Here is an 11,751-nt window from a genome sequence, read left to right on the forward strand (position 1 = left end):
GGGATCACTTTTCAAATATCAGCTGTAACGTCACCTCTTCTGTACTGCTTTCTGTTGCCCTTTTCCTATGGTCACCTCCATCTCCACAATCCTCCTTCTAGAGAGGATTACGGATCCTTTGCTTCTTGCCACCTCTAGACTCAGAACAGACCTCCACTACAGCCCTTGTCCTCGTGAGCTAGTGTCATCTGGGGACATGTCTAGCTCCTTCAGGGCAAGGACTGTCTTCTTACAGTAAGTGCTCAGTAACTGCTGCTAGATTTTGAGAAAGGAAGAAACACACACTGATGCATCAGGAAAGGTAATGGGTTCTAAAAGATGACACACCCCATCTCTCAGCTGAGGACTAAAGGAGAAGAGCAGAGAATTCTAGTATTCCTTTGTTCTAAGGATGGATTCACATGCTTTGGAAACCTGACAAACAGGAAATAAAGCTCTGATGCTCTATTATGTAAGCTGAGAAAATGCATCAACAGCCCTGTCTGGGAGGACTGAATGCTATCAGCTTACCTCTCTAGTTCCTAGCCCCATGAAGAGGCACAGACTAAACAACTCAATTCTAGATGCTCAACAACACTTTTAGTCCAACCAAGTTTTGTGCTGACGTATCACTGGGCTCAGACGGGACAGTGATGGCTTTCTATAGATAAATTTGAAACGCTGTGATACACAGGCTGAAATCTGGCCTTTTAACATGTTTAAAGTCCATTTAACTCTGATGGTTAGAAGAATTTACTAGAAATTCCAGGGAAACATTAAGATTCCAAGTAATGGATTTTAGAGTTTTCATTTAATAGTTATTATTAACTGCTGTTTATCAGTCCATCTGCCTTATAGTTTAAGGGAGTTTGACAAAGTACCAAATGAAGTGTCACACTAGCGGAAGATAAATAACACATTTTAGGTTTTACAATGTTAAGAAATAATTTTGATGATGTAAAAGATAGATAAAATTTCTGTAGAAAAAATGTCTGCATTATGAAACAAAAGGCCAAAGAGACTAAACAGAAAGCAAATTGGTATTTTAGATACTACAATCTTAAAGACTTTTAAGCAGGAGATTTGCCATCTTGTTAGAACTTTCAAGACTATTTCATAAAAGATAGAATCTTGGGAGTTCCCTGGTAGTCCAGTGATTAGGATTCCACTGGGGAACTGAGATCCCACAAGCCATGCTGCATGTACAGAAAGCAAAAAAAAAAAAAAAGATCAGAATCTCACTACCAAATTCAGCTATCAAAATGACTAAGTGAGGTTTTAACAGCTTGCTGTCTCCTTGAGAAACTCAGCTAGGAAATACCTGTGCCCACTGCTAATGTTCAAATGGGTGGCTTCCAAAGAATAAAAAAAACTTGAAGAGCTCCCCAAGTGAGAAGTACATCCAGACCGGGGTGATGGGTAAGAGAAGATTTTAGGTAAAAACTGGGGATGAGATGCTCATGAGATGCAGTGGGCATAACAGAGATGCTTAAACAACAAAATCCTGCCCTTAAGAGGTGTGTGAGCCTTGAGGAAGTGTCTGGACCATGCAGGCTCCAGAGCCTTGTTTGTGATCACCCGGTGGGTGTGGAGACTCCTAAGTTCTATCTCTGACAGTCTTCACCCTGTAGACGAATGGGTCTCAGAACAAGGTGTTCAGAATAGCATCAACATAACCAGGAAACTTGCTGTAAGGGTAAATTCTTGGGACCACCCCATGAGTACTAATCAGAACTCTGGAAGGGGGGCCCAGGAGTCTGTTTCAATACCTTCCACATGACTCTGATGCACATTCAGGTCAGAGAGCCACCAAACTAGACCAGAGGTTCTCAATCAGGGTGATTTTGCATCCCTTCTCTCCCTGACCTGGAAACATCTGACGTGCTGGGAGACATTTTTGACTGTCACAATATGGGAAAGGAGGGGTGACACTGCCACTATTTCTCTGCGGGTTTGGCCTTTTTTGGTTTAGGAAGAACTGAACCATATTAATATTACTGCAAGGTATCAGCCAAGCAGTACCCAAACAACTCTGGAGTAGACATTTTCCTACTTTAAACCTGAGTAACATGAAAAAAGAGCAATTTCATGGATAACTCAGGGCTAAAATTTTAGTAAGTATGCCTCATTAACGTTGGCTGAAGTGAAATGACTAGCAACAGCGGAGTTAAAGGAAGGTCAGGTACACATTTTTCCAAAAAGAGAAAAACACTACAGAATTGTATTGCCAACAATCACCCTCTATGGGTGAACTGGAGAAGAGTTGCTTGGTTGCTTCTAGAAACCATACAAACAAAGTATCTTTTCCCACCCTATCTGAATTTACCACTGGTAGACAGACCTGGGCTTCTGGGAACTCTGATGCAACCTGGGCAATGTCATGGAAAGTTTCCTTATCACTGAAGAAGCGTTCAGCAGCTGCTCCTTTCCCCATGAAGTGAACGAAGGCTTCTTCTAGATCATTCCTCGAATGCAGCTCGCTGTGATCTTTCCCATTCCCAGGACTCAAGCCAAGGGCCTGCAAGAGCTTCACCCCTGACAGCACTACGTCTACACAGGCATTGACGCTGGAAGGAAGGAAGGAAGAGATGGTGTGAGACAAACAGAAGCACTGGGGCAACAGCTTTGCATTTAACAACAGGGAAATGTTTCAGAGGCCTGTGTTCAAACAGGGAAACAGAGGTAGTGGATCTGAAACCCTACCTGGAAAGCAAATAGCATATGGTGGAAGGAGGATTACTTTATCTGGATATGTATGTCTATCCCGGCAATAGCTTGATAAACGTTTACCCTCATTACAAAGAGAGAAGACAGGTGTTCAGCATTTCAGAACGAAGCATCGTAACACAAATACACCATTTCTGAGAAAATGATGGCAAAGCCAGACTGGATTCACCCTGGCTGTGTGACCTGGGCAAGTCACTTCAATTTCTTTGTCTTCAGTTTCCTCCTCTCTAAAATCATGTAATATGAGTATTTAACTCATAGGGCTGTTGTGAAGATTAAATAAGATAATACATGTTTAAGAACACTGCTTGCTACAGAGTAAGCAAAGTAAAGTTTTGGTCTAAAGCCACCTTCCCTCAAAAGACAGCTGAGGATGGTGGTAAAATACACTGACTACTTCCGGGTGAAACTGAGAGCTGAGTGATGGCTTACAGACTTAAGCGCACCTGCAGCCTTGTAACAACTCAACACTTGGCAGGTGTTCATCATGAACTTTAAAGACTAGTAAGAAGTCAGTGTGGTGTCACCTGGTTAATGCTTACAGATTTATAAAATACACATAAGGTTGTCTGGCCCCACCTCTCCCATGCACACATGCCGAAGTTGTGGCTTACATTTTCAGTATTTTGTGTGTGTGTTTTCCAAAAGCCATTTCTTAAAAAAGAAGTTCCAAATACTTTGGGCAGGTAGGTGAGGTCCCCGGGCACCTTTATTCCTGCCTCTGCCATCCCTGCCAGTGGGGTTGGATGACCAAATGAAACAGCCTTGGGCAACAAGGGTGGCTGCCCTTCCACGTTAGTTCCAAGTATTTATGAAGCCAGAAGTTGTGTGCTTCCCTGGTAGCTCAGATGGTAAAGAGTCTGGGTTGGGAAGATACCCTGGAGAAGGAAAAGGCACCCCACTCCAGTATTCTTGCCTGGAAAATCCCACGGACGGAGGAGCCTGACAGGCTACAGTCCATGGAGTTACAAAGAGTCGGACACAATGGAGTGACTTCATTTTCACTTTTCATGAAATCAGAAGGTAAATTCATCAATCAAGAAGGCCCAATGGATTGGATTCTGGTGTGTAATATATAACTACAATGTCTCCCTTGTAGTCTCCTTTAAAAATCTCTTGATCACCAAATCGTTAATGGTGGCCAGCTCTAAAGATGAGGAAAGAGACTGCAGTAAGGGAGAGGAATTTTATTTTTCATCAGATGTATTTTTAATGTTGATAAGCATACATTACTTTTAGAACTGAACAAGTAATTCTTAAAAGGTCCTCATGTGGGGTAGATATTATTTACATCACTCAAGGGAGGTTTACAAGGGCTGGAAGAGACACAGCCCTCTTCACAACACAAAACTGACTACATTCTCATTAAGATTCTATTATTAACTCTTCTCCTATGAATCCCACATTTTTGAAAAGGTTTTTGCCTACCATACAGCATTTAAATACTCAAATGGTCTTACTCTTTTGAAGTCAAACATACATAATTACTCTGGTCAACTGGGAAAGCATAGCCTAAGAGTGAGTCCACCTTTCATACAAAGCACATAACACACACTGACACGCACGTGGCAGGTTCTTACTCACGTAAGACATTCCTTTCACAGCTTACAGGATACGAACCAACGCACCTTGTAAACTGGTCTCAGTGCCACTTCACACGAGTGTCCTTTCTTTCTACTGGACACCACACTGGATGTCTGAAGGGAGAAACTTAAAAGGGATACAGGTATCCCTGGCTCTCGGACTCCAGGGGCTCCCAATGTTCAGACAGTAGACGTCTGGATAGTGTGGGACATTATTTCCATGAAGTAGTCCTACCTCAAATAAATGTATCTAAATGGATCTGGGTCCTGAGTCTGCATAGCCAAGGTTCAGATACCAAGGGATGTACCCATATTTGGAAATAACAACTTCAAAATAGACATCAATAAACACATCACTTCCATATCTAGTTCTGCTGAGAACTTAAGTAGTTTGATTTCTTAAAGATGAGAATGGAGGAAGTTTCAGTTACAAAAAACAAAACCAAAAAGAACACTGTTTATTTAGCACATTTTGCAGCACAAGACGAAACCCAACTGAACTAATTTTGAGTTTAAACAATATAACTACCATAGGAACATTTTCCAACCCCCACCTAATCATCCCATGAATACTAAAGAGGAAAATCATAGGAAAAAATTTACTTGGTAGCTATTAAAATAAAATAATTGTACCCTACTATGTGCCAGATACCAAACAAAGTACTTTTACCTCTGCTTTCTAGTTATATTTTATAATGCTTCAAACAGAACAGGAATCTTTCTCTGCACTTACATCAATTCAACAGCATACTAAAATGTAAACAAGCACGCTACTTATAGGGAAAAGAAGTGTGTGTGTGTGTGTGTGTGTGTGTGTGAGGGGTGGTCTGCTGCTGCTGCTAAGTTGCTTCAGTCGTGTCTGACTCTATGTGACCCCATAGACGGCAGCCCACCCAGGCTCCCCCGTCCCTGGGATTCTCCAGGCAAGAACACTGGAGTGGGTTGCCATTTCCTTCTCCAATGCGTGAAAGTGAAGTTGCTTAATCGTGTCCGACTCTTAGTGACCCCATGGACTGCAGCCTACCAGGCTCCTCCGTCCATGGGAGGGGGGTGGTCAGGGTGGAGCAAAAAAAAACAGAAGACAAAATTATGTTCATTTGACACTTATGTAGAATTTCACAAAAATGTATCAAAGATTACAATGTGAGTTTTGAGAAAACACAGACACAGATAAAACAACTGGAAGGTAAAATGAGGTAACAGACGCTGAATGCCTACACAAGTGGCTGTACTAACAGAGGGTGCTGGGAGCCAGGGCTGCCAGGCATATTATCAGAGATTTCGGGTTGGGGTGGGAAAGAGGAATACTTTCTTCTAGTCTGTAAATTCCTTAAAGACAAGGACGGTGGTTCTTATCACCTCCCTTCTGTTTTATCATCTGTAAAACATTTCCTAAGGTTCTTTTCAGCTTTCACACTATGCCTGAGCTAGTATGAAAGCTAATCATAATCGCTCTAAGATACACAACCACAGAGAAGAGAAACCCAAGAGGGCAGGATCAGCAGTCCTTGGGCCACACCCTGGATGATGCTCTGGACAGAGAAGAAGGCAGGCATTTTCAGACAGACCACACCGATCTGCAAAACATTCTAAGATAGGGAAGCAGTCATCACTGCTTTCAGCTGAGAAAAGTAAGGCTGGGGGTTAACTAACATTTCAAGGTCATGACTGGAGGAGCCCACACTCAAACCCAGATTTATCTGATATTGAAAGCCATAGGAGCAAAGACATAGAAGAAGGGATTAACCTTGTGTCTGGACATAACAGGAATGGTGATCCAGTTAGGAGAGTCTGAACATTGTCCAAGAAGAGCAAGGCAGGTTTCAAAGGTCGGAGTGAAGCCAGGTGAGGGAGAGTGAGTGCTAGAACGAGGGTTCATCAGGCGCCCAACGAGTCTGAGGACCAGGGCCCGACTCTGAAGCAGAGGAGGCAGCATACGTTTTAGAAAAACGTGGTGTGGGCTTGCCATTGACCATCTCCTTGAAACCACTCCTTTATTTCTCTGGTCCTTTCCCATCAGGCCCTTACATGGCAGTGCCCACCCCTGCCATTTGCCTTCCCTTCTTGTTCTCTTCCTGGGTGATGCTGTCTAGCCTCTGGCCTCAACCTAGGTGCAGGAGTCTCCAAATTGCGACCATGCTCCTCAACTACAGCCTCTAGCTGTCAGCAGCTGAGGGCTCAGCTTCCTCTATAATCCTACAGGAATGTACATTTCTTCCCTCTGAAACCAAACTGGTTACCTTTTTGCCACAAACTTGTTCCTTTCTTAATCTCTCTTCATGGCAACAATGTGGCACCTAGAGCCACAAATAGGTTTAAGCTGCACCTCTGGCATTTGACAGCTGTGAGATTATGGGCAGGTCAGTATATATGCTAAGCTGTGTCTGACTCTTGTGCAACCCCTGGACTGTAGCCCATCAGGCTCCTCTGTCCATAGGATTTCCCAGGCAAGTATACTGGAGTGGGCTGCCATTTCCTTCCCCAGGGACTGAACCCACATCTCCTGCATTGCAGGCAGGTTCTTTACCACTAAGCTACTAGGAAAGCTTGACAATATCTGTATCTGTCTACATGAAGTTATAACATCCCCAATACTAAGAACTTGTCATTTGGAACTGCCTCTATTTACTCTACCACATCTAGCCTCTTGTCAAATCTCACCTGTTTAGCACCAATGCCAAACAAGAAAAAGCTCTATGGCTTCATAGCTAGTGTCAGGGTCTCAAGACTTTCCTCTTTATTAGTCTGTTACCCACAAAAATAATGTGAAGCAGTCAAATAGGTCAGAACCACTGCTCAAATTTTCCATTCCTCCAGTTAAGTCTGTGAAAAGAACTTAGCATCATTGTGTGTGTGCACGCCCATTCATGCTCAGTCGTATCCAGCTCTTTGCGACTCCATGGACCGTACCTGCTTATTAACTTTCATGGTTTTCCCATCACCCACACTGACACACAGGGCTCCTTTCAGATTCATCTCAACATCTATCATCAAGTCCTTGCCCTAAACACAGGACCAACCTTGCCAAACAAGCCAAATACCTTTTCACATTTGGTTCTCTCTTCCCAGGTGGGCTGATTCCCCAGCGTTCTTGTGGATATTCTTTTTTTCTCCAGGGCCTGACCCATGCACGTCACCGTAGCAGAATATATTTTCCGAGGTGGCCACAGGATGCCCCGTCCCACGTGTTCATTTTACAATGAGACGCTGACGCCCCTCCCTCCCAGGTGTGTTCTCTGTCCCCTCTCCTCAAAACCATTTGGACCTGAGCCTATGGGAGAGGTGACACTGTGTGCTTTTAAGGTCAGGTCATAAAAGGCATTAATGCTACTGCCTGGTCCTCTTGGGGAATTCCTTCCCCTAATCCAGTCATCCTGCGGTGAGAAAGCTGAACAATTACAAAGAGAAACCGCCTGCATGTGTTCAGGTAAAACCACGACTGAGGTCACAGCTGATGACAACAATCAACACCTTGAGATGATTCCAGGCCCAGCCATCATCTGCCTGAAACTGCACGGAACCCCAAACGAGAATCGCCTAGCCGAGCCCAACTGAACCTCAGAATCATGGAATAAAATGACCATTGGTTTAAGCTAAGTTGTGGGGTAATGTGTGATGTAGCAATAGTAAATGGATTGTCAGCTTCTAGATGGAGATTCTCTTGAAACCTCATCCTGGGAAGAATTACTATTCTCTGGGACACAAGAAAGCACTTTTTTAAATTGTTATGGACAGCATTGTGTCCCTCTCTCCCACCCCCCCCACCCCCCCGTTCATATTGAAGCCCTGACCACAAATGTGACCATATGTGGAGACAGGGACTATTTAAGGAAGTAATTGAGGTTAAATGAGGCCATTATGCAGGATTCCTAGGTGGTGCAGTGGTTTTAAAAAAAAAAAAAAAAAAACTGCCTGCGAGCGCTGGAGACAAAGGAGCTGAGGGTTCGATCCCTGGGTTGGGAAGATGCCTTGGAGCAGGAAATGGCATCAGTCTTCTTGCCTGGACAGAGGAGACTGGTGAGCTACAGCCCCTGGGGTCACAGAGAGTCAGACGTGCCTGAGTACACATATATGCAGCCATTATCCAATAGGACTACTGTCAGTTTAAGAGGAGGAAGAGACACCACAAGTGCTCAAGAATGGAGTAACGGCCGCATGAGTACACAGCGAGAAGTCTGAAAGAGAGGACTTCTTGGATTATCAGCCTGGAGAACTTCGAGAAAATAAATTTTTGCTATTTAAGCCCCTAGTCTGTGGTCCTCTGTTATGGCAGCCTGAGTGAACTAATACAATAATGAATATATTTGTTTCCAAAAAATGAGGCTGGGACCTTGCTTCATTCATCCCTGGATTCTTAGAACCTAGCATGGACCTGCCGCATACCATGTAGTTAATGAATATTTATTGAAAGTGTGTGCTCAGGAATGTCTGACTCTTTGCAACCCCATGGACTGTAGCCCACCAGGTTCCTCTGTCCATGGGATTTGCCAAGCAAGAATAGCTCCAGGGGATCTACCCAACCCAGGGATCGAACCCATGTCTCTTGCATCTCCTACATTGATAGGCAGATTCTTTACCACGGCACCACCTGGAAAGCCCATGAATTGACTGAAGACTCACAAAAGCAGGGAGGACAATTAAGCTGATAAGGATACAGGTGAAAGTGCCTGAACCTGAAAGAAGAGTTAAAAGAAGATACACCTGAAGAAACAATAAAAATGTTAACATATATATATACACACATATATATATACACACATATATATATACTACCTAACCAGAGAAGGCAATGGCACCCCACTCCAGTACTCTTGGCCTGGAAAATCCCATGGACAGAGGAGCCTGATAGGCTGCACCATGGGGTCGCTAAGAGTCGGGCACAACTGAGCGACTTCACTTTCACGTTTCACTTTCATGCATTGGAGAAGGAAATGGCAACCCACTCCAGTGTTCTTGCCTGGAGAATCCCAAGGACAGAGGAGCCTAGTGGGGTGCTGTCTATGGGGTTGCACAGAGTTGGACACGACTGAAGCGACTTAGCAGCAGCATACTACCTAACATTAGCTGTCTGCTCTTTAAAGCAGATACTATGCTAAATAACAAAGATAATTTAATCTTCATGATAACTCTGCTTGGCTCAGAGGTTAAAGCATCTGCCTGGAATGCGGGAGACCCGGGTTCGATCCCTGGGTTGGGAAGATCCCCTAAAGAAAGAAATGGCACCCCACTCCAGTACTCTTGCCTGGAGAATCCCAGGGAGGAAGGAGCCTGGTAGGCTACAGTCCATGGGATCGCAGAGTCGGACACGACTGAGCGACTTCACTTTCACTTTCAATTTGTGGTCCCAATACTCACAGAACTAGTAGCGTACTTGGTAGAAGATCTGCTTCTGTGGCAAGATATTCACGTCGAACTTAGACAAGAACTAAAATTTGTAGAGGGAATAATTTACTTACACGCGAGAGGAGAATATAAAGAAAGGAGGCACTGTGATTCGAGAGAATCCTAAAATTGCAATGTCATTGAAATCTGGGGAAGAAGAGTTTCAAGAAGGCATGCTTAACGTGTGGAAGGCTGCAGAGAGCTGACAGTGAAGACTAAAAGTGGAAGCTGATTATGAAAACCCACAAGGCTTAGATAAGCTTTGAGAGTGAAGTTTCAGTAGAATGGTGGTCTCCAGACTATGGCATTAAGGAAGCGAAAACAAGGCATAAAGAAAGAAATTCAGCAGCTAAAGACAGCGACTACACCTTCAAGTAGTTCAGAAGCAAGAGGGTGCCACTAAAATGGAAAGACCAAGCATTTTTGACTGCAAAGGAGTAGCCGCCAGAAGAGCAGAGATTGGAATGAAAGCGACTTGAACTTTACGGAGTCAGGCTGAGCGGGATTTCCAAGAGGCTATTAGGCTGGTTCTACGGATGGCACTCCACTCCAGTACTCTTGCCTGGAAAATCCCATGGGCGGAGGAGCCTGGTAGGCTGCAGTCCATGGGGTCGCGAAGAGTTGGACATGACTGAGCGACTTCACTTTCACTTTTCACTTTCGTGCATTGGAGAAGGAAATGGCAACCCACTCCAGTGTTCTTGCCTGGAGAATCCTAGGGACGGGGGAGCCTGGTGGGCTGCCGTCTATGGGGTCGCAGAGAGTCGGACACGACTGAAGCGACTTAGCAGCAGCAGCAGCAGGGGCTGGTCCTACCGAGACGAGGAGGGTGCAGGGGCCAGCCGAGAGGAAAAAGCAGTCTGGTTGAGTCCCGGCAGCAGTGACGAACGGGGCTCGTCCCAGACGTGCGACGCTTCTCGCCAGGCAGGTAGCGTGGACACCAGCACCAAGGGCCCTCCGGGGGACCTCTAGGAATCTGTTTCCACGCCGTCTGACCTCCGGCAAGGCGGCCCTCAGAGGCCCAGAGAGCCCGCACCTCCTGCAGACACTTGCCTGCTTGCCCAGAGAGGCAAGCCCCGCAGACACTCACCCCACGGCCACGCGGCGCCAACGCCGGGCCGGCCGCACGATGAGCGCGTCCCAGGCGGCTGCCAACCGGCCCTCAGGGGAGCCGACTCCTGGGGGCGCGGGCGCGGGCCCCAGCTGCAGCGAACTCCACAGCGAGCGCAGGGCCGACCCCGGCAGCTGCGGCTCCAGCAGGAAGACGCAGCCCACCGCGAGCGCCAGGAAGCCAGCGTACGCGGAGCCGCGCCACAGCGCCATGGAGACAGAGGCGTGGAAGCGGCGGCGAAAACCTCCTTGCCCGGCCCGCGCCTCTTCCGGGCTCAGCACGCGCCGACGTAGACTCGCGCGCCACGTCACGCCGGCGCGTCGTGGTCCCTCGGATGGGCGGGGCGCCGCGGGGAGGTGGACTTAACAGAGGGGCGGAGACTCCTCTTCCTTGGTCCGAATTTTAGCTCTTGGGGGCGCGCGCGGTTTTGAGGCACTGAGGGAGGTTGGACAAAGGCCATAATGCTTGTCCAGGCGCTGTACCTTTTCCCAGAACTCCATTCGTACCCAAAAATAGAGAGGCAAGGATCCGTTTGTTTTCCCAGTAGGATGAACCAGACCGATTTTGAAGAAGCGGGTAAACCTCGTGTCAGTCTTTGAGCCGGTCGGTGTTCCCATTTGAGCTGAACCCGCAGTTCCTCGGAGGGGCACAAATCACACTCCCCCTGTTTTAATCTGTCCCTCTGCCAGTCTGTCCATCCTCCATTGTTAACTAAGGTCACCCTCTTTCAGACCCGGGGCTTGGCCCTCCCCGAAGGAATACGATGGCAGCGGCGCTGCTTGTGAGCCCTTGGGGACACGAGTGGCAGGGGGATTCTGTCCCTTTGGAGGGTGACCGAGACCTGCAGCTGCTTGGGGGCGTTTGCCGAGACTGAGGGGAGTCCTTGTCCTCGCTGGATGATCAGCTTCGAACCTTAAAATAACCCTTTGGGGGCGCTGTTCCCTTTAACAACCTCAGAACATGTACACA

The 11,751-nt window shown here is 46.4% G+C and overlaps 1 protein-coding gene across 2 annotated transcripts in view; it reads right to left on the reverse strand.

Moving 5' to 3' along the window:
• Positions 1–11,058, reverse strand: part of ADPGK (ADP dependent glucokinase) — a 32,620-nt gene extending 21,562 nt beyond the window's left edge. For both annotated transcript variants that reach the window (NM_001082438.2, XM_005211332.4), the window contains exons 1-2: positions 10,762–11,058; positions 2,321–2,546 (exon numbers count right to left, since the gene is read on the reverse strand). In NM_001082438.2, coding sequence (NP_001075907.1) covers positions 2,321–2,546; positions 10,762–10,994 — 459 coding nt within the window. In that variant the 5' untranslated portion in view covers positions 10,995–11,058. The remainder of the gene's footprint in view (positions 1–2,320; positions 2,547–10,761) is intronic.
• Between the last annotated feature and the right edge of the window lie 693 nt (positions 11,059–11,751).

Source organism: Bos taurus, chromosome 10 (assembly GCF_002263795.3).
Source record: "Bos taurus isolate L1 Dominette 01449 registration number 42190680 breed Hereford chromosome 10, ARS-UCD2.0, whole genome shotgun sequence".
Taxonomy (NCBI): Eukaryota; Metazoa; Chordata; class Mammalia; order Artiodactyla; family Bovidae; genus Bos; species Bos taurus.